Here is a 23,806-nt window from a genome sequence, read left to right as displayed (position 1 = left end):
CTGTTCAACACCGAAAAGTATCTATCTATATTTCATGAGTGTCAACTATAACCATTTTTCACTTAGAGGATTTACTGAAACGGTAAATTATTTATGTCAGTAAGACTTAAGAATGCAAAATCACATCTGCACAGAGCAACCAGTTCTAACAAGACCATATATCTGCATTAACACTTACCTGAAGGTCATCGGTATGTTTACGTAAGCTTTTTGCAGAGTCATTTTGAGCATCTGCTCTTAGCAAGTGGTTGGTGTTTTCTATCCAAACTTTCACATTCTTCAAGAGTTCATCATATTCTTCCATCTTGTTGGCAGCCTAGGAAATGACAGGATTTTACAAAGAGGCACAAATGCATTTCTATTCACTATACAGGATAAACACATCTGTAAGCAAGATTAAAAGAAAAAGTGATGCATTTTCATCAAGGTCAGTTAAATTAGCATGGTGAAACAAAGACCATAATTTTTCTGAAAGTTTCATGATTTCAGGCTATCTCCTCCAATCAGAGGTAATTTTGGTGTTTATGTGCTTATGGGGGCATTGTTGCAATTTATATGGCAGTTACTTTAATAGACAGCCCATTAGCAGAGTTGTAGAGAACCATCTCCTCATCCATCTGGGGGCATGAATTCCCCATGCTACCCCATCAACCTATTCATTTGAGAGCCTTTAATGATGTCTTATGCAAAGCCTTTATTTTGTTTTTTTTTATAAAATGTGATTTTTTTTTTAAACTTTTACATTTGCATCTACCTTGTTTAAAATGGCAGTTTGGCGCTCGGCAAGTTGCGAGACCTGTTGGTACTGCTGAAGGGGGGTCACTAAGATATCCATCAACTCCTGTGCATGGCAGGAATCCTGCTCTACTATATCATGCACTTCTGCATCCAGTTCATTGAGTTTGTAATGCCAAAGGTCCAGCATATCCCAGATTTGCTGCATGTGGAGAGAAGGGAAATGAAATGTAAGGTCAGGCTCAAAGATAACAGCAGATTATTTGTTCTTCATGTGGGCTGTGTGGAATTGCAAAGATTTTGGAACTGATATGACAAGAACAGAACACTCTGCATCTACTGATGTGATTGAAAACAGTTGAAAAAAACATGTATTTTCCTGTGAGAAAGAATTAGTAAAATATTCACCAGCTAAATGCTTGTGTGTACTTCTCCTTTTACAGACATAAAATGAACGGAAGGCCACTTTATGCTCCTGCTAAACCAGGCTCTGTAGAAACAACCAAAAAATCTTTTAACACCCACAAAATTTTTTTGGCAACTTTACCTTCTGAACTTCTTTGGCTTTTGTAATGTTTTCACTCTTCTGTTGTAACATCTTTTCAATAGCTTGAAGACCATTATTAATAGTTTCTGCTTTTCTTTTCAGCACATACTGAGGAGAGCTCTGCAAGATTTCAAAGCTAACCTGTCAGAGTAAAGAGAAAACGATAGGAGAGATTACAAAGACCTGCTTGTTTCTGTGCACCACCTCACCAAAAATACTCAAATTCTTTTTATGTTTCTCTTGACAAGTCACTTAAAAGCACAGGAATGGAATTACATTTTCAGGGAGAAGCATTACTGTGAACAGGTTCAACGTTTATGTGTTGTTCAATAATTTTCTTTCACTTAAAAATGACTGATCAAGAAAGGCAATCCCTGAAGAAACAAACAATAAGACACTGAAACCCCCTGGGTGCTTTCAGTTGCCCCTGTTCTAATCTGTAACAGGGGCTAATCATGCTGCATTGTGGAAAGGGTCACATTTAGATTCATGCTGTAAAAAACCTAGAATGACACACACTTTTACATCTCAGCTGACAGCTATTACTTCCATGTAAGAGATAAGGGAATATGGAAGTGCATCAATATATATATAGTGAATTTCTAAATATAAATGTAGATTTATTACCAAAATAAAAGGCTTTGAGCCCCATAAAGTATGTGGAACTTAATTTTGCTCTGCAGAACTCCACAGAAATGAAACACTGGTACACTGGAGGCCTGATTTTCTATGTAAAGAGAAAAACTCTCAAGTAAGATGAAGTTGAGTAATTGCCTGAGCACAGAACTGAACAACACAGTAAGGTACCAAGTTACTATGGACTACATGAAGAGCAGGGAGTGAGAAAGTTCTTGCTCTTAGCCCAAAGTGACGTCTTTTCTCACTATACCCGGCTAGCTGTTAGGGTCAGCCAAGCACCAGGAAATTGTTAAATCATGGTAAATTCTTTGTGTGCTTCAGCCCTAGGATTTGTGGGGCATATGCACATTGCACAGCTTTATGCTGCACTGATGCAAAAGATTTCTAGTTTAGTAGTTATTCTGATTTGAAGCTCCTTATACTGAAATACTTTATCCTTTTTGTGGGAAGAGGAATTAAGATCATTATTTAGTTAATAAATTATTTATCCATTTTTATTTCTTTCTTTTATTAACATTATTTCTTATTTACAGATTCCAAATTGTAGCATCAGACCAATATAATAATACCCATAGTAAGGTACTATATTAATAAAATTGCATTAATCAAAATAAATATATAGTAAAAAGAATGACAGTGCTCCTCTCAAATACTCATACAAAAACCCTATGAAGTCCAGTCTGTATTTAGTGTCTAAGACTCCTTGGAAAAAGGAACTCAGACTGTAATCACTAAACACTTGACCATTACTGCTATCCTGGAGTATACCAAACATGAAAAATTATTGATGTTTGTAGTGCTAGTTTCCACAATAGAAGAGAATAATGTATGAATGTTGTGACACAGCTGGAAATGAGAAAGAAGTACAATTTATTTTCATTTTTAGGTTAGCAGATCTAGAAGAAAGCAGAATGCCATTAAAATATTACAAGTTAATTCAGTTTAACACATGTTGGTATCTCCTAGTATGTAACTAAACTGATCTCCAGTTCAACTAGGATTTATTTTGTTTCCTAAATGCATTTTAAAAAATTCCAAGTATATTGTTTTCCACTACCTAATATGAAAAGCAAGTGTTATCTAGTTTCCAGGACCGGTTCTTTCACTCCAACACATAATGTATGCATTGGGATAATATTTTACCTCAGTAAATGAAACATTAAACAACAACAACAAAATCCCGAAACATAAATACTGCTTTACTTCCCTTCTCCTTCTCTCTTCTACCCAGTTGTTGGTTCTAAAATGTTCAAAACTACAAAATTAACCAAATTAAAACTAATAAGCTGTAATGAATATGTCTCTAAATATTTCATGCTGCATTAAATGAATGAATAATCTGATAGACACTAACAAGAAACTGGATTTCAAAATAGTTTTATTAAACTTTCAAGTTTTATCAAATTAACTGAGATTTAGCCTTTAAAATTAGCACTAAACCTTATTATTTCTGAAATAAGAGAACTGAAAGATTTTTTTCTTTTTAAAAGTAACACAAATGAATAAATAACAATGATAATAGTTATATCAGGCTAAAATCTGACCCTAAATTTACAGTATTACTCCATTTTCCTTTAATTTTGCTTTCAGTTAACTGTTTATACCCACTGTAGATAGAAAACATTGCAAAAAGCCAAGGCAATGTTATTTAGGTTTTTAAATACCGTACCTGCTTTTAAAGGAATGCAACCATGTCCAAGGGGTGGTATAAAGAACCATGCTGTGATACCCTACCATGTATGCAAATTAGATTTTAAAAAATCCAGTCTCAGAGTCTTCTTTAACTCAGTTTTGAAAATATCTTCTCAGTAAAGCTATACAAACTTCCTAATCAACTTTGACTACTAGTTTAGTTTAAGAATCAGACTGGATAGAGGACAGGATCCATATCATATCCGAGACTTTATTGCTAGTGGTTCTGCCATGTCCTCTTTTAACAGAAAAGAAAAATATTATATTCACACTGCTTACTGTAAGGTTATTCTAAAAGGAGAAGTTAACACGAGGACTCTTTCCTCATGCATACAATTTCACCGAGGAAAATGCAAATGAAAATAACCATTGTTTCAAGTTGAAATTTATAGCTACAACATTCATCAAATATTGCTGTACTTACTTATACATTACAAAAAGGTAAATACAAAATTACCCCAACAGTTACCTTGTCTTCTAGGTCTTGCAATACTTTCTTGCAGTCCTCCAACTGCGCTTCAATCTCTGCAGGAACTATTGTATACATTTCAGAATACTTGATCCGGAGTTTCTCCATGATGTCCTTTAGAGTTTGACTTTTTTCACCAATCACACTCTGAACCTCCTACAAAATTAAGAATAACTTCAGCAGTTTTACCCAGTTTTTACTGAGTGCACGTGCATGTGTGTATACATACATATGTATATATATACATACATACATATTGTGGTTTATATTTCCTACCAAGATTATGATTTGGTAAAGTTGTTTTTGTGATATCAAACCTAATTTGACTACCTCTGCAATCAGATTAACTTTGAGAAATACTCACTCATTTAATCAAACGATGCTTTTCAATCTGTAAGAATTAATTAAACTTGATACTACTCCATGTCAGGCAACTGACGCACTGATATTTATTGACAGGTACAGCAATGTAATCATTTGAAGTGCTCCTATGATTAAATGTTAACCTTTGTGCTCCCCCTTTAGTGAAAAGTGCATTTTCTCTTTGAAAGATGTTTAATAGCCAACGTTCATTCCTTCATTATTATAAACAACACAAAGGCCACAAAAAGCAACAGGTTTCAAGCTGAAGTGTCTGCTTTCAGGCAATTACGCAGAGCAGGACAGCAGGCTTCTTTCAAAACAGTAGTTTCCAGTTCTGCATGAAGAATGTAGGTTTTATGAGGTAAAAGAAACTTGAACAACTGTCTACAGCCTGTGGCCTAGAAATAAAATCCGATCTAAGTCCTCTTACAGAAAGAATGAAGAAACTCATTTGTTTTGAAGGTTTTCTAGAATTTCAAGTTGGAAAGTTCTGTTTGTTTGCTTTATGGTTCCTTTTCCCAATGCTCAGCTGTTTGTGAAACTCAAATGTTAACTCAAGTTATTGGGGAAAATGATCTAAACCTCCTACCAGGCAATGAAAGACATTAAGGTTAACATCCTTTTCTTTTTCAATCATGTGTAATGGTAATCCATTAACTCCTGTCTTCACTTGGGATTTTCCCTCACACAAATACAGTGCCCAGAAAAAATATGTAAGAGTCTGAGACTGATTTGTTTCCTGTCATCCCACAACAAGTCAGTCTGATATTAAAAAACTCAAAACCATGAAACAGCTGTGTGCCTCATTCTACCGTAGAGAAGGCTGTTGTTGTTGAATGGCCCAATTAAGATTGTGCCAACGTTTATGGGAGTTTATAAATTCCCTGACTTGAATTTGCAAGAATTACTTACAACATTAGCCTCCAAAACAAAGCATGTCTCTGCAAACTGGTTTCTGTATATAAATGCATGTTCACATTTCACAAATTATTTAGCTGGAAAGCAGATTGTCAAAACTGCCCCAATTTTTTTCCTAAGAGACTAGATGATGTCACTTCCCCCTCGGATATTCATCTATGTTGATGAGTTAAAACTTTGCCTCCTGAATAACCTAGATTTGTCACCTGGAAGTGAAATAGGCATTTCCATTCAATAAATGCAATGGAGGCCTGAATAATGCTATAGATTTTATAGAAACTAGGTTTTCTTTGGAAGTAGGGGTGAAATTGCCCTGCAGATTTTGGCTTCCTGGTGTTTACATTAGGTAAAATTAAGGAATTTTTAGTCCTTTCAGGTGAATCTTCTCAAAAGGAACAGGCCTGCTGTGACATACTGCTACAAGGAAATAATTTCATGGGATTGCTGCTAACATTTGCTTGTCCCGATTGCTGTCAGGAACAGGAACGAGGTCTAAACTCACTTTTGGGTGAGTTTAAGTGCTCAGAGTTTGGATGTGAGGGAAAAGAGCAGGCATCAAGCACCTGCAGTGGTAACATTTCCTCCGGGACACAAAGAACTCAGAAAAAGAGCAGACCCAACTCTAAATTCTAATTCTAAATAATTTTAAATAGAAAACCATCCCTTTCAGACAAATCCACAAGGTTTCACCACAGTAATGCTGGCTCATAGGTTTTCAGAACTTCCTCAAGATGTAGTTAACATTTCTCTCTCATGCTAACCCCTATGAAAATATTCATATCTGTCACCATGGTCTTTGATTTCTGTACTTTTCCTAACCACTTGCCAGCTTCAAGCATCCATCTTCTAAAGAAAATATGTGGTGGGGACCCCCAAATAGTTTTTATACAAGACTCAGCAGAGAGCCCAAATTTGTAATAGACCTTAGTAGGCTAGAATAAACAGATTATAAAGTTCTACATCTAAAAAATAACTTGATTAAATATAATTAAAAATAAATTTTTGATCAAGATTTAGAAATTTAGTACTATAAAGAACAATAAGACTAAATTGAAACAAATATAATTAAAATAATAAATAAACCCACATTCAGGAAGTGGTAGGAATAATACCATTTCACAAAGTCAAGAATTCAAAGAAGGATAACACAAATATACTGAAATTATAGAAATGTATAGACCAGGTTGTTGCAGAGCACTGGTTGCTCCTGGTGGAGACTGTGATCTTGATCACAATTTAATTTCTAAAAGGCATTTGCCAGATTAATCCCCTGATGCGGGACATCAAATCTAGAGCACCCGAAGCTGCCCTGGCTAGGTACGCAGAGGGGGAAGAGGTGCAGGACGTACACCAAGCAGCCCTTCCTAAAAGGCATGCAACTTGCTGTGAATCTCTCTGCAATCTGGAAAGACTTCTAGGGCTGCTAACTGGACTACATAGTGGGAGAGGAAGGCAAACCAAGGGCATGGCAGGGCCAGTCATATTCTGCTGAGCTAGATTCATTCTCTTTAAGTCAATATGCATATGCATATACTTTGCCACTAATTTCATTTGGAGCAAGTTCAAGCCCCAGCATAAAAGAGAACATATTCCGAATGTCCCCATACGATAACAGAGCCTTTACCAACCTCCAGTTGTCCTGCCTTTCTCGTTGTATCTTGTAATAACACAGATGCAGCATTCTGTAATGCATTTTTCACATCACTTATTTCTTCAGTGATCTTGTTCCTCTCCTGAATCTCAGCTTGTACAGAATCCTTATGGTCTTGAGACTTTTCATACAACCTGTGAAAGATTTCCAGCAAGAATATATTAAGTGTTAGACTCTACACTAAGAAAGAGTAATCAAGGAGCATGCTTAATACAGATATTTTTAAAATATATATGCAGAACCACATTTGTCTGTATTTTAATATTATTTTCTGATTTTCTGTCATTTATTGTCTCAGTTTCTTCAAAAATGAGTCTTCAGATATTGCTAAACAAAGTATGTTTGGTAGACCAAATCAGATAGCGTGAATATTTAAACAGCAAACAGAGCTCAGGTTCTCAGAGTCTGAAAATGCTGGCAGAGCAGATGACGTTCACAAAGATTTCCAAGTCAAAAAGCAGGCGTGGAGAAGGGCGAGTACAACCAGAGATTTGCAAAAAATATTTGAGGCAAATTTTAAACAGAGGCACTCACTTAGTAAGGCAAAAGTTGCATTGTTGCAAAAAGCACAAGGTCTGATTTTCCTAAGAGTGGAAGACCCACATATCTCATTCAAGTTCACAAGAGCTTGGAGGCTCCAAAATCAACTGTCATCCCTTCTGATTCCTTCTACATTTGAACACAAATTGCAGCCCACACACGATGTGGCCAGGCTCAGGTCTTCTCCCAACTACTACCTCTCAATGCCCATGCTGAAGACAGCAGGTGGGTTAGATGGAGCATTGGTCTGCCCCAGTAGGGCATTCACTATCATTTTAAGTGCATTACAGCTTTCATATACTCTTTAATACCCAATAAAACACTGTGCTTATAAGTAGTCCTATGTCATATCTTCAACAGAAATTTCACACCACTTACTTTTTACAGCGATCCTGCATGGCCTTTATCTCACATAAGGCAGGAAGGGCAGCTTCTGCCTCTGTATTTTCAGATATATTCAGGATGTTTCTTATTCGGTGAAGCAGTAAGAGTAAGAGGAGCTGTTGCTGGTTGATGTTTTCCTCAAATGAGTTCACAAAATCTAGTAATTCTACCAGTTCCTCTCTGGTGGCCTTTTCTTTCTCTTTAAGACTTTCTGGCTGTTCTTCCTGGAGCTTATCGAGAATTATTGTTTCTCGTTCCAGCTAAGTAAACAGCATGTCAAAGCATGAGATAAAGTGCTTTTTTATTCCATCACCTTCAGTTACATTATTCATTTACTCATATGCATGACTAAGTACTGGGAATTACATAGCCAGAGAACTTGAACTTCTGAAGTGTGCCAAAACGTTCATGTTTGCTCTAACAAAGCACATAACCACACACAGAGTTGTTCCGTGTTCCGAGAATTTGTACTATAAATATCCTCATCATTTTTGACTCCAGGTTCAAGAAAAGCTGGGGATAACTGGCTGATCAGTGGGTGGGAAACGATGTTCTGCACTGATGTCAGCCCCTTACATGCCATTTTACTGAGGGCCCCATCCCTACATTCCCCAAAACTTACAGTTTGTTGAGCAACTCACCTCTTCATTGATGAATTTCCACTCCTGCTTTAGTTCTTCACAGTTAATTTCCAGCCCTTTCGCTGCCTCAAGCAAACCCAGCCAATTTTCCCACAGCACTGTTACAGTCCTGACCAGTGCCCTGTCACTTCTCCTGCACAATCTCATCAGCTCTCCAGAGACCTGCCTCAGCTTCACAAGATCATCTTCAGCCGAGTCAATGTTGGAGACTAAAATCTTACAGGAAAAATAAACAAGTAAATAAATAAAACAATACAGTCCAAAGTGTTAATGAAGCATTCAGTAACACGATTTAGAAGATCCTCTAATAAAATGGCAATCACTCCACTGAGCTGGTTGAATACAATTGCAATGAGAGAGTTCTGTTGGCTAAGACTGTGGAGAAAAACAAAACAGAAGAACATTGTGCCCAGGCAATTAGGTTGTTCTTACTTCTTTCTGGTTATTTGGAAGGGAAGAGAAATGAGCAGGAGTTACAGATATATGAAATGACAAGCCTGTAATATGGTGAGTACTAAAAGAGATGACAGCAAGGAGGTTGATTATAGCAGAGGTCTGGCGGGGAGACAGCAAGAGAGTCCTGGGTGGGGAAACTGGAAATTCTCTGATTTTCACTTCTGAGAGAAAATAACAGCAATGTTAGAAATCTGATCAGTCCTGGTCCTGCAAAGAAGCAACGAGGAATCTGAAGAGAAATGCAATGCTATCTTAAGCACAGATAATGTTTGATTTCTACAGCAATAAGATGTACTCATTTTACACAGTCTAGTATAATCCGGTCTTTTTATAGGTACATAAATATATTCTGTGGTTTTATACATACATAAACACAGGATAAAGTATTTCACTTCTTTCTGCTATGATATCATATGGTGTGCATAGCTGCACCACAGTTTTGCATGAGCTTTTCAAGTTCTTCAGAGCCTCTCTTACCTTGCTTTCTTCTAAGTGCTCCAAAGCTTCTTTATAAGACATTGGTATTTGAGACAAAGACTGTCTAAGCATCTTTTCCAGTTTGTTAAGATGATTACACACCTTATCTTTTGTTTTTGTGTAGCTTTTGTATTTTTCAAAATACCTGTAAAAAACAATCAATAGACCAATTAAAATTTGTTGTTGTTGCTCCTCTCTCCAACCATAATGCCCACTAGAATATAAAAAAAATAATCTTCTGAACTAGTAATGCTCACTATTTTGTGAGTTATCTTCAGTTAGCATTTGTTACACACTTCAGTCAGCATTTGTTACACACTTCAGTCTGATACCCGAGATACTTTAGAGATGCCCCACAGGTAAAGAAATATAGGTATGTATGTCCATATATTAACCATGGAGCTGCTCAAAAGAATTGTATGTCTTGATCTAGGTCTCCATCCTCCTCAGACTTTCCCAAAAATTAGTTCCCAGTTTGTAACATGCATTCTATCTGTCCCTACAATGTGTGGTCTGTACAATTCTAATTTCTTATTTCTATATCTTATCATCTCTTTTCTATTACCAAAGTCTTTAAAGTAATCTGTTTCTTTGATTATAAAAGCAGATTTTAAGGTTAGGCTCAATAGAACCAGAAGCACTGGATCATGAGCAAGTTATTTAAAAATCCTTTATCTCCCACTCTTTCTGTACCTGAAACAGAAGAAGTATCTGTATCTGTAGGCCCTTCAGGTCTCTTCCACACCTATATTCAAAGGAAGGACGCTATGGCCTGCATCTTGTTTGGTCTTTACTTTCTCAAGACATCAGAATAGCCTATGGAAGTCACGCATTAGGGCCCCTCTGAAAACTATTCTAACTTGCACCAGCACTGAACTAGAGACTGTGGAAATGTGCTTTCTTCTGATTCGGGCACACTATGACCCTCAGTCAAGTCCCATACATACTTTCTGGAATATACTAAAAATTATTGCATTGTAAAGTGTCAGCAATATGTTTATTGTATGGTAATTTTCCTTCCATTACAGTTACATCTGGGAACAACAGAAATGCTTACAGTTCTTTCTGCTGAATTAACTGGCTCTGTCAGAGCAGAAACAACACTGCATTTATCATCAGTCAAATTTCTCATAATAAGGAACATGATCTAGGAAGATCTCTTAAACCTACCTCTGTTCATCAGCTTCCTTTCTTTGAGCCTTCTCCCTTAATGTCAAACTTCTATTGACTACTTCTGTTAAAGTATTTTCCAGACATATTTTGTCTTCTGGTTTCACTAGGTTTTTCAGTTTGGAATACAGGTTTTCCATTTTAGCCTTTGCAGAGTTGAACTCTTCTTGTTTCCATTGTGGGGTTTGACAGACCCCCTCTGAGCTACCAAGCTCTGCTGCAGCAGACTGGACTTGAGCTTCATAGTCCTCGAGGAAGCTGGCAGCCTCCTGAACAGCCTTGGTATAAAGCTCACCAGTCTTACATGCTTCCTCCAGAGCATTCTGAAAGTGTTAGAAAGACAAATGAACAATCAAGAAAGACTGTTGTGCTCCTCTGGATCACCACATGGTCTTTTCAGAATTTCACACTTGGCTGTCTTTGAGACCAACACTCCCAGAATTGGCCTGGGAGGTGAGGGAGGACACATGGCAAATGCACTCTGCTACCTAGGTAGTGACAGAGCTGTGCTGTAACCTATGGATTGATTGCCTTCAAGCATAGGAACTGGGGTTATGAGGGAACAGCCAATACTGAAGAAGTCCAGAGAGAAGGATGGCAGGACACAAGAGCCATAAGATCCGTTAGGGACATGGAAGTATACGTCCTGTTCAGACAAGGAGAGCCCACACATTGATGCTTTATTTGGCTCCAGGGAATACCTCCACTACGACTTGCCAAACTTCTTCTCGCTAAACCCTCTTCTTATATGTATTTATACACAGAATGATGTGTGACTTTGCCAGCTCTTGGATTCCCACAGGGCAGAGGAACTTTGGCACTGTGCTTCCCACACAATACTGAAACAGTGAAGGTGAAGCACAGCAAACCAGGAAACCTGGCAGCAGGACCATAAGTCCATCAGGGATGCTGAGTCCCTCCCTCTGTTATTAGCTACTACCTCATATTTCCTCATTTGTATCCACTGATCTCTTGGGCAGTCAGGGCACAGGTCTTCTTGACCAGGACACAGTTCCAGAACCTCTCTGCTATGAAGGTTACCACTCTTTTGGTTTCCAGCAAATTTATTCGCTAACTCTTTCTCCTTGTATTAACACTGCCCTTTAGCTTCAGCAGTCTCTTTCCATCCATTAAGTCTACCTCCAGCCTAATTATATTTCTTAGTTAGATTTCCCACTTGTCCTCAGTTTACCAGGTTGAGTAAATACAGTTTTATTAACTGCCCTCAACATTCTTCACCCCTCTAACAGCATCTGTTCCAGTTTGAGTGGACCTTTCCTGACAAAGCCATCAAGAATTGGGTCCGTACTCCAGCAATGCCTTAGCAATGCCTCATATACTTGTGTTAAAGCCTTGGATGCCAGTTGCCTTTACTTTGCTCACCTTCCTGAGGCCTGATCACATTGGTTTGACCTGTGCTTTACTCTCCTTGATCATTCCCAACTGGTAAACTTTTTCTTTACTGTAGAAACAAGGAACTTCTGTTTTTTTCATCATCGTCACTATTGAAAGTATTATATAAAATCAGTCCCAATAATAATCCCAGGACAATTGCACCCAGCCTCTCTTCAGCTCAATATTTCAAGAAAACCTTTTCCTTCCTCCCCTTTACCTTTCTTTTCTTGTGCTAATCCCCACTGCTTGATTATAATCAAACTGAATACAACTGATTTCTTTGTATCCTTAGTTTCTTATCATGATTCCCACCACCAATGCAGAGATGATGGTGGGCCAATTCAGTTATTAGAATAAAAGGAGGATATAAGTCATGAAAATATAAATGCTACAGTCACAGACACCTAATCTAATTATAGGGAAAAGACATATGGCCATACCTTACTCTTATTAAATATACTTACAACACGGGCAGCAATGTCTGTCTTCAGTTGTTTCTCATGATCTCGCAGTGTCTCTAATTTTGCTTCTATACCAGCAGCAAGAGATTTTTCTTCCTGGTTTTCACCCTCTTTTTCCATTATACATTTAAGAGCAGAAAACTTTGCTTGCATCATATTCTGAATTGCTTCCCATCGTATCTTTTCATACTGCATTACTTTTATGTCTATCAGAAGTGGCTGCTGAAGCTCTAATTGAATACGCTTTATGATGTGGAATATATGCTCTACTTCACTCTGGATATCTTCCTTGTTTACACACTGGAGACCAGAGACCAAGTTTTGAAGAAACTGATTCAATTTCTCAACATCTTTCTCCAGGCTCTTTATTTCTTTCCTCTTAGATTCTTTGAATGGTGTATCAAAGACCTCATTTTTGTTTATTTGATTTGCTACCTCCTGGGTTAAGTACAAGATTTGTTGAACTGTCTGAAACTGAATCTGTGCAGATATAAGATTCTCAGCAGGAGAAGAGCTAGAGCTATCATTTAGGATGTTAGCTTCTTTTTTTACAGTGGATGTCAGAGTCTGGATTTCATTTAGCAATGCCTGAATCTTATCACATTCCCTAACAACATTATCAAAGTGTATTATCTTCCCTTTAATTTTATTTTTAATTTTAAGAAATTTAGTTTGCAATTCATCCAGCTGCGATGAGTCCCATCTTAGACCTACACATTCAAAGATTTCTTTGTACTTCATTATTTGTGACAAATTGGACTGAAAAGCTAATACTTTTTCTTTAAGTGCTTTGCATTTATCCTTCACTTCCTGCTTGGCTCCTAATAATTCATCTTCTTCCAGATTCATTTCACCATACTGTACATCATTAAGATCTTGCTGCAATGAAGTTATTCCTTCAGTAAACTCTCTGTAGACAGCTATCTTTTTTTCTACTTCATGAAGTTTACTCTGAATTTGTCTCTGTGTCTTCCTTGCTCTATTCTTCAGACTTCTTAACTGATCAATCAAAAATAGTTGTTCAGACAGGCTCAGTTCCCCAGCTGTGACCTGAGTCTCTTTACAGTGGGATGAGATAAGCCCTTCTATTTCTTGTATGTCCTTTAAAATCTCCTTTAAAATGGCTTGTTGATTGATTAATTCTGACCATGTGCTGGTTTGGTTCGTGTCAGGCCTCGCAAGCATCTCAGCATTTTGAAGCTGACAGTGAACTTTTTCTACTTCTGCAATAAGCCTTTGCCTCTCCTCCAGCTGGAGCTCTAGGTGCTGTAATCTTTGAGCTGATTTTAAAACAAGAGCCTTGTATGAATTCTGCAATGCTTGCAAAAGGAAAGTCATATCAGAGATCTCCTCTGGCTTCAAGCTGGGAATGATGTGCTGGAGCCCATAATCCAGTGATACAATCACAGGCTCTCTGTTTAGAACTTCTGTGTTCATAAGCTGACAACTTCTGATCTGTGATTTAACATCACTGGGGAAAAGTGCTGCTTTCTGATCAAGAGCGGACAGTGAATCTTTGACCCATGCAATATTTTCTTTCAGCCTCTTAACCATTTCATGTTTCATCACAGCAGGACCAGTGATCTGAACATCCTCTCGAGGAGCTTGTTGTGCTGATAATGCTTCCAATTTACTCTGCAAATCGTGTATAGAGTTCTCCAAAGCTACCTTCTCTTGATCACTCCAAATTCTTTTCATCTGCAGTTCAATCCTTCTTTTTAATAGAGAAAGACCGTGTTTAATGTCCTGTAGCTCTGTGGTCCAAAGCACAGGGTATCTGACTTTTCCTGCAGCTGAGGAATAGAACTCTGCTTGTAAATACTGTTCTTGTATAAGTCTCTGAATATCCTGTGCTTTATTCATAAGCAGGTTAAATTCATCAATTTCTGCCACAACTTGATCATGTTTCTTTTGTACTGTTTGTTCCATGTGTTGCCACCATTGCTCCAGTTGCCTCATTTGGCTTTCGGTTAACACTTTATCCATGCATGTTAAATGCTGAGATAAACTTTCTTGCTGAGTTTTCAACTGGTTTAAGACATCTCTTTCTTTTCGTAAGGACTCTATGCATGCCTTAATTTTCTCCAAAAGAACCGTGTTGTTCATAGGACCCCTGCCAAAAAGATGAGTAGCGTTTAAAAAAACCCTAAATTTCTCCTAAACATGGGCACGTTTTTAAAAAAGAATTTCACTGTTTAGAAAATGATTCACTCATTTTATTCACTTAATCACATGTATCTCTCAGTGTTCTCTCACAAATTTCCTAACCACTGTTGCAGTATCATTATTCTTGCTTACCTGTACAGCATTCATTATTTCTAGATATCTCTGCAGGAAAGGTATATTCTAATGTATATTCTCTAAAATTGGGAGTATATATAATATAGAATGTGTCATTTCTTAAAGGAATGTAGCCTCCATTTAAAGTTACAATAAGTAAAATTTTAAAAATCAACAACAGTGTTATCTCTAAGTGATTTAACAACACTGTATGACAATTTCTGATTTACAGTGTAGATAAAACCTAGTTATAAGAAAAATTTCAAAATTTCTCATTCATTCAAGGTTAATTTCGAGGAATTGATCTACTCATTTTTTCTTTCCAGGCATATTTTGAAATTCCCATCTAAAATACACTTAGCAGTTAGATTTTTATTCAACTTTTTTTAAATCTCTTTGCTGTAAATTAACAATGTTATAAATTATTTTAAAGATTTTCAAATTATTGTGATACATTATTGTGACCGATAGGTTAGTTCTATGTTTTGAAAGCTAATCCATAAAAGGTACTAAATATTTTGTGTGCATTGGTTACTTCTGAATTGGTACTGTATTTATTCATTGCCCTATAATTCTTCCTACCAAATAAGGTTAATTTTCAGAGTAATGAGATATCTCCCTCAGAAAAAAATTAGAACTGATGAGTCCTTTAAAAAAAGTTAATATTTCACATCTGCCATATTTTTGTAAAAATATTTTAATATGGCTTTTACATACTTTTTTAGCACAGCAACCATTTCTTTGTTTGCCTAAAAAGCAAAAAGAGTAGATGTTGCTGAAGAATAGCAGAGAACTACCAGAAATGCTTCTGTTTAAACTTACAAACCTATGAGACTTCTCTTGCTACCTAACATTAATGAGATGGATAAAACACCATATTCTTGTCTGAGCATTACTGAAGTATGGCACAAAGTTCAGTCCAGGACCATATTTGTTCTGCAACCTATTAACAGAAACCCTCAACTATACTTACATTTTTATGTTGTCTTTTTCTGTTGACAAATTTTTCATTGAGGACTGCGCAGCAGAAAGATTTTTCTGGTACTCATTAATTAAACAGCACTGTTGTTGCTTCACTGCCTTAACAGCATCTAGTTCTTGAAGCAGCCTGTCCCAGCAGGGCACCGCAGGCTCTGTGGTTTGCAGCTCTGCTCTGTTTGATACTGTTGTATTGGGAAAGGCTTCTTGACTATGACACAAAGATTTTGCTTTCCATGTTTCCAGTTCACTTTGTAAATTCTACAATCAAGCCCACCACAGAGAGGGGATTAAAAGAGGATCTGAAACACTTGCAGCTTTCAACACAAAATACAGTTAAGTACTGATACATCTACAAACACATGCTTGCTCATTCACATGCAAATGAACACGCATGCCTGTGCACCTCATGGAAGCACAGGCTCAATCATAGGTGTATCCACTATTGCACTCCAGAAGAGCAGTACAAAAAACGGTATTTACATGGACATACTTGCATTAAGTCACAGTGCTTGTAGATTACCTGGTAGACAAATTGACTAATCATGCAGTCAAACATCACGTAAGACTATGTGCAATAATTTTGTTCTACCCAAGTGAATAATAATTTTGTAAGTGTCTCACTACATTAACAATGAGGAATGGCTTTGCAATTTCCATACCTCCAGCTCTTTTAGTTGTTCATTTATAAGCACAATATCCAGTTCAGACACTTCTTTTTTCAGCTCATTGACCTTTTGTTCCTCTTCAAGATATTCAGTGTTTACTTGCACTCCAGGAAATAGTTCCTTCTGGAAAAACACTTCTGCACCTGTGTCCTACAACACAAAACAGGATTCTTATTTCTAAAGGTCCTACACCAAGTTTTCTGACTGCAACACTTTGCTTCACATGTTTAAGCCATGCCTATATCCTGCTGTGGCTTCCCCCATAGTCTCTGTGGGTCAATCAGGACCCAGGGGCTGGAACCTCCATCACTACCCCCCACCTCTGCAGTCACCCCAGCTTGACAGCACTGCTCAGACAGCTATGAAATCTCTGCCTGTCATTTTAAGTTTGAAACTCTGATATTCCCACCTTCAAACAACATCTTTCCTGCACCCACCTCTGCTACTGATAAATTCACAGGTCTATCCTGTCTCCTCCCCCTCTGCCTTACACATTCATGGACGTTTCACCTCTCCTCACCCTCCCATTCCTTCTGCTCAGCACCTGCCTCCATATACTGCTGTGTCCTTCACCAGGACCATGTCTTTAACTGTTCTTCACAGGGCCACTCATGCATGAAGGAGCTTTGTTGTGACACAAAGACACGGCTGCTACTGCCACAAGTGCTATCCAAAATCAGGGGTAAGGTGAGAGCGTTAGGGAGCCATGTCTCAATGGGGGTGGGGAGGAAGGGAACGGGGGGCTCCAGAGCCAGTCCCTGGCACTGCCATTGATTCCCACAATGACAGAAGGACAAGTCACTTGGAGCATGGCCAGGTTTAACATCAGCTGAGCCGAGGTTATTGCCCAAGTGGATGCTCTTAGCCAGCTCCAGTTCAGATGTAAAACATAATCCTCTATATCATGCAGACAACACCACAAATGAAATGTCACAGGCTTATTGGGTCACATGGCAATACCTTAAAAATCTCTCTGCATTTCCCTTTGCCCAGTACCTGTCTATATCTGGTGTAAACTGTGATCTGTTCCACGTATAGACTTCATGTGAGTGAATGCATACAAATATACAGATATGACAACACTGTGAGCTTCTCAAGGGTACCAACGTATAGAATCAGCAACGATAAAAAATTCTTGTTTGATAAACTTACAATTTTACAAGGAAGCAGCCAGCTATCCCTGCAGCCATATCACTTGTAAGCTGTTCCTGTCATCTGCCTCTCTGTGGGTCATGAGCTATCCAAAATGTACCTGCTTCCAAGTGTGGGAAACTTGTAGCACATTGTAGACATTGTTGGAAAAGAATAATTCCATTTATTTGAACTCTTTTCATTATTTTCAGTCAAAACTGAAGGGGACCACTCATGAAATAGTCAGTCAGGGAACTTTTCAATTTCTTTGTGTACACATCCATAATGGCTGTCTGTATCAATTCAGACATAAGGTTTCATCTTAGGTGACTTTGGAGTGCCACAGAAATGAAGTAAGGAGAAAAACTCAGCTAAGCTATCACAGAATGAGGAGAAAAATCCACTTTACCAGATTGAAATATAAACGCATCAAAACACACAGAAAAGTAAGTGTCCTGGCACTAAGAAAAACCTCAGGATTGCTGTGCATGTTTGTTTGTATGATCTTCTCAATGTACACTGTCACACTGCCTCCCCAGATACACAGACACATAGATAGTGTGAATCTCCCCAGACCATAGTTATAATGTTTCCCACAGAGGAAGGAAAATATGAGAACAGAAATGGGCATTGCTGACCAGCTACTGTCCTTCAGGTACAAAGCCAGAGCTGCCCTGCTGGCTCTTCAAAGTGCAGGCCTGTGGGAAACCGCCAAACAGGACTTTGGCTTCAGGCTAGGGCATAGCCCACAGTCTAGACCCTTTCTTATCCAACACCTCCTCAGGCATTCAGCAGAAGCTACTTCCCCTTCCCTTTGCTAGCTTCAAATAGATTGAATACAAACACTTAAAGATCACGTTTAGAAGTGAAAAATCAGTCATAGAATAGAAAATAGAATAGAAAATAGAATAGAAAATAGAATAGACTAGAATACTTTTGGTTGGAAGAGACATACAGCAATCATCTAGTCCAACTGCCTGACCATTTCAGGGCTGACCAAAAGTTAAAGCATGTTATTAAGGGCATTGTCCAAAGGCATCTTAAACACTGGCAGGCTTGGGGCATCAACCACCTCTCTAGGAAGCCTGTTTCAGTGTTTGACTGCCCCTCAGTGAAGAAACGCTTCCTAATGTCCAGTCTAAACCTTCCCTGACACAGCTTTGAACCATTCCCATGTGTCCTGTCACTGGATACCAGGAAAAAGAGATCAGCACCTCCCTCTCCACTTCCCCTCCTAAGGAAGCTGTAGAGAGCAATGCGTTCACCCTTCAGCCTTCTTTTCTCCAAACTAGAGAAGCCCAAAATCCTAAGCCACTCCTCACAGGACATGCCTTCCAGCCTTTTCACCAGCTTTGCTGCTCTCCTCTGGACACATTCAAGGACTTTCACAGCTTTCTTAAATTGTGGGGACCAGAACTGCACACGATACTCAAGGTGAGGCTGCATCAACACTAAATACAGTGGAATAACCACCTGTTTTGACTGACTGTGTTTAATGCCCCCAGAATGCAGTTTGCTCTCTTGGCTGCCAGGGCACGCTGCTGACTCATATTGAGTCTGCTGTCAACCAGCATCCTCAGATCCCTGTCTGCAGGGCTGCTCTCCAGCTGCTCCTCTCCCAGTTTATACATGTGCTCAGTGTTAGCCATCCCAGGTGCAGAATTGGTCATTTGGACTTCATAGAATCATAGAAACGTTTGGGTTGGAAGGGACCTTAAAGATCATCTAGTCCCAACCCCCCTGCCATGGTTAGGGACACCTTCCACTAGCCCAGGTTGCTCAAAGCCCCAACCTGGCCTTGAACACTGCCAGGGAAGGGGCAGCCACAGCTTCTCTGGACAATCTGTTCCAGTGCTTCACTAACATCACAGTAAAGAATTTCTTCCCTATATCTAATCTAAATCTACCCTCTTTCAGCTTAAAACCATTACCCCTCATCCTATCACTACACTCCCTGATAAAGAGTCCCTCTCCATCTTTCCTGTAGCCCCCTTTAGGTACTGGAAGGCTGCTACAAGGTCTCCCCAGAGCCTTCTCTTCTCCAGGCTGAACAACCCCAACTCTCCCAGCCTGTCCTCATAAGAGAGGTGCTCCAGCCCCCTGATCATCTTCGTGGCTGCCTCTGCACCTGCTCGAGCAGGTCCATGTCCTTCTTATGTTGGTGGCCTCACAGCTGAACACAGGACTCCAGGTGGGGTCTCACAAGAGCTCAGTAGAGGGGGAGAATCCCCTCCCTCGACCTGCTGGCCACACTTCTCTTGATGCAGCCCAGGACACGCTTGGCTTTCTGGGCTGCTAGCACACATTGCTGGCTCATAGTCGGTTTTCCATCCACTAATTATCCCCAAGTCCTTCTCCGCAGGGCTGCTCTCAATCCAGTCCATCCAGCCTGTATTTGTGCTTGGGATTGCCCTGACCCACGTGTAGGACCTTGCACTTGGCCTTGTTGAACTTCATGAGGTTTGCACCATGTGGTGGTTTAGCCCCTGCCAGGGTCTGAGACCACGCGGCCGCTGCCCCTCCCCCACAAAGGGAGTGAAATACAAAGCCCCAAGACTGAAATAAGGAAAGGTTTAATACAATAATGCAATAGCAACACAACAAACAACAACAATAACAATAACAGTAATAGTGATAGCAATGAACAGAGCAAAATAGCTACCAAATACAGCAGTGGGAAGCACGATGTACAAAACCACGAGTGCACCGTGCTCCCGCGCCAGGAAAATGTGACCTGCCAGGATGGGACGTCCGCATGGTATCTGAATAACCCGGCTAGAGCTCCCCCCCTCTGCTGGGGAAACTTAACCCTATCCTGGTTAAACCAGGACACACCAGCTCCCCCCTCTCCAGCCTGTCCAGGTCCCTCTGGATGGTACATCCCTTTCCTCCAGTGTGTTGACCGCACCACACAGCTTGGTGTCGTCAGCGAACTTGCTGAAGGTGCCTTGATCCCACTGTCCATGTTCCCAACAGAGATGTTAAACAGCACCGGTCCCAGCACCGACCCCTGAGGAATGCCGCTTGTCTCTGCTCTCCACTTGGACATGGAGCCGTTGACTCTTGAGTGCGACCATCCAGCCAATTCCTTATCCACCGAGTGGTCCATCCATCAAATCCATGTCTCTCCAATTTAGAGACAAGGATGTCATGCAGGACAGTGCCCAATGCTTTGCACAAGTCCAGGTAGATGACATCCCTTACCCACCAACGCTGTAACCATGTGGTAGAAGGCCACCAAATTTGTCAGGCACAATTTGCCCTCAGTGAAGCCATGTTGGCTGTCACCAATCACCTCCTCATTTTCCATGTGCCCTAGCATAGTTTCCAGGAGGATCATCTCCATGATCTTGCCAGGCAAGAGGTGAGACTGACCAGCCTGTAGTACCTCAGGTCCTTTTTTTTCCTCTTTTTAAAAAGGGGGGTTATGTTTCCCCTTTTCCAGTCAGTGGGAAGCTGAATGCCATAACTTCTCAAATATGATGGATAGTGGCTTAGCCCCTTCATCCATCAGTTCCCTCAGGACCCACAGATGCATCTCACCAGGTCCCACGGACTTGAGCACCTTCAGGTTCCTTAGATGGTCTCGAGCCTGATTTTCTCCTACAGTGTGCGGTTCTTCATTCTCCCGGTCCCTGCCTTTGGCTTCTGAGGCTTGGGCGGTGTGGCTGGAGCACTTGCCAGTGAAGACTGACGCAAAAAAGTTGTTGAGTACCTCAGCCTTCTTCATATCCTGGGTAACCAGTTCTCCCGTTTCCTTCAGAAGAGGGCCCACATTCTCCCTACTCTTCCTTTTATCACTGATGTACCTATAGAAGCTGTTCTTGTGGGCCTTGATGTCCCTGGCCAGATTTAATTCTATCAGGGCTTTAGCTTTCCTAACCCGATCCCTGGCTGCTCAGACAATTTCTCTGTATTCCTCCCAGGCTACCTGTCCTTGCTTCCACCCTCTGTAGGCTTCCCTTTTTCATTTGAGTTTGTCCAGGAGCAATCTGTTCATCCAGGCAGGCCTCCTGGCATTCTTACTTGTCTTCCTCTTTGTTGGAATGCATCGCTCCTGAGCTTGGAGGAGGTGATCCTTGAATATTAACCAGCTTTATTAACCTGTGGTACTCTACCAAGCAGGTTCCTGAAGAGGCCAAAGTCTGCTCTCCTGAAGCCCAGAGTAGCAAGCTTGCTGCGTGCCCTCCTTGCTGCCCTAAGGATCTTGAACTCCACCCATTAATCATTGCACAATGCTCCAATCTATCTAGATCCCAGGTCAAGGCATCTTGTCCCTCAAGAAAGTCAACAGCACCTCCCAGTTTGGTATCATCAGCAAAACTGCTAATGGTGCATTCAACTCCTGCATCTAGATCGTTGATAAATATACTGAACAGAACTGGCCCTAGAATCAAACCCTGAGGAACACCACTGGTGACTGGTCACCAGTCAGATGGAGCCCCATTCACTACAACCCTTTGAGCTCTGCCCTTCAGCCAGTTCTTCACCCAGCACACCATGAACCTGCTCATCCCACAGTTGGACAAGTTGTCCAGAAGGATGCTGTGAGGAATAGTATCAAAAGCCTTACTAAAACCCAGAAAAACTACATCTGCCACCTTTCCCTCATCCACTAGACAGGTGACCTTATCATAGAAGGATATCAAATTAGTTAAACAGGACTTTCCCTTTGTGAACCCGTGTTGACCGTGTCTGATCTGTGTCAGCTCTGTTTAATATCTTTATCAATGATCTGATGAGGGGATCAAGTGCACCTTCAGTAAATTTGCAGACAACGCCAAGCTGGGCAGGACTGTTCATCTGCTTGAGGGTAGGCAGGCTCTACAGAGGGGTCTGGACAGGCTGGATTGATGGGCAGAGGCCAGCCGTAGGCAATTCAACAAAGCTAAGTGCCAGGTCTTGCACTTGGGTCACAACAACCAACCCCATGCAATGCTACAGGCTTGGGGCAGAGTGGCTGGAAAGCTGCCTGGCGGAAAAGGACCTGGGGGTGTTGGTTGACAGCGGGCTGAATAGGAGCCAGCAGTGTGTCCAGGTGGCCAAGAAGGCCAAGAGCATCCTGACTTGTATCAGAAATAGTGTGGCCAGAACTAGGGAAGTGATTGTCCCCCTGTAATCGGCACTGCTGAGGCCACACCTCGAATACTGTGTTCAGTTTTGGGCCCCTCACTACAAGAAAGACATTGAGGTGCTGGAGCATGTCCAAAGGACAGTGAAGCTGATGAAGGGTCTGGAGCACAAGTCTTGTGAGGAGCAGCTGAGGGAACTGGGGGTGTTTAGCCTGGAGAAAAGGAGGCTCAGGGGACCTGAAAGGATCTTGTAGCAAGGTGGGTGTTGGTCTCTTCTCCCAGATAACAATCTATAGGACAAGAGGAAACGGCCTCAAGTTGCACTGGGGGAGGTTTAAATTGGATATTAGGAAAAATTTCTTCACCAAAAGGACTGCCAAGCATTGGGACAGGCTGCCCAGGGAAGTGGTTGAGTCACCATCCCTAGAGGCATTTAGAAGATGTGTAGATGTGGCACTGAAGGACATGATTTAGTGGTGGACTTGGTAATCTTAGGCTTATGGTTGGACTCGGTGCTCTTAAAGGTCTTTTTCAACCTAAATGATTCTATGATGATTGCATGATTCTTTAAATGCTTTTCAATAGTACGCAGGATGACCTTCTCCATAATTTTTCCAGGAACTATGGTTAGACTAACAGGTCTGTAGTTTCCTGGGTCTTCCCTCACCTGCTTCTTGTAAATTGGAATAACATTAGCTAGCTTCCAGTCAGCAGACCTTTGGGAGATTTTTGGGGGGGTTCCAGTTAGAGCAGATGTGCAAGTCCCAGGTAAGACCTGTCAATGGACAGGCCAGCTGTGGACCTGCCTATAGATTTAACTGTGAAGATTAGATCTGGCCCTACCTTCAATCTAAGGATGTGGTAACCAAGGATCAGCAGTCATGGGGCACTTGTGATGTAACACCCTTGCTCTTAAAGAAGAATAGACTTAGTAATGGCATTTAGTAATGCACCTTGTTATTCATTCAGCTTGAATTCTTTCTCCTTTATTTTATTTAATTTATTTTCTTATGTTGAATCACCCTTGGACTTCAGTTTTCTAATCTCCCTTCCTCATGATGGCAAAGAATATCACAGCTAACTATAACATGGAAAGAGTTGTATTAATTAACAATTGAAAGAGAAACTCTAAATATCAT

General features: G+C 40.3%; 1 protein-coding gene across 7 annotated transcripts in view; it reads right to left on the bottom strand.

The window, feature by feature from the left end:
* The window catches only part of SYNE2 (spectrin repeat containing nuclear envelope protein 2), a 195,642-nt gene that overhangs the window by 95,585 nt on the left and 76,251 nt on the right, over positions 1-23,806 (bottom strand). For all 7 annotated transcript variants that reach the window (XR_012628988.1, XM_074869023.1, XM_074869025.1 and 4 more), the window contains 12 exons: positions 16,459-16,614; positions 15,792-16,057; positions 12,542-14,651; positions 10,683-11,005; positions 9,513-9,657; positions 8,580-8,795; positions 7,933-8,198; positions 6,992-7,148; positions 4,083-4,238; positions 1,283-1,423; positions 755-937; positions 179-316 (listed from right to left, as the gene is read on the bottom strand). Coding sequence is in view for 6 of the 7 variants with exons in the window: in XM_074869023.1 (XP_074725124.1) it covers positions 179-316; positions 755-937; positions 1,283-1,423; positions 4,083-4,238; positions 6,992-7,148; positions 7,933-8,198; positions 8,580-8,795; positions 9,513-9,657; positions 10,683-11,005; positions 12,542-14,651; positions 15,792-16,057; positions 16,459-16,614 (4,257 nt within the window). In the remaining variant the exon portion in view is untranslated. The remainder of the gene's footprint in view (positions 1-178; positions 317-754; positions 938-1,282; positions 1,424-4,082; positions 4,239-6,991; positions 7,149-7,932; positions 8,199-8,579; positions 8,796-9,512; positions 9,658-10,682; positions 11,006-12,541; positions 14,652-15,791; positions 16,058-16,458; positions 16,615-23,806) is intronic.

This window comes from Strix uralensis, chromosome 4 (genome assembly GCF_047716275.1).
Source record: "Strix uralensis isolate ZFMK-TIS-50842 chromosome 4, bStrUra1, whole genome shotgun sequence".
NCBI classification, from domain to species: Eukaryota; Metazoa; Chordata; class Aves; order Strigiformes; family Strigidae; genus Strix; species Strix uralensis.
The sequence above is the reverse complement of the archived record's forward strand: the minus strand, read 5'-3'. Positions and strand labels throughout refer to the sequence as shown.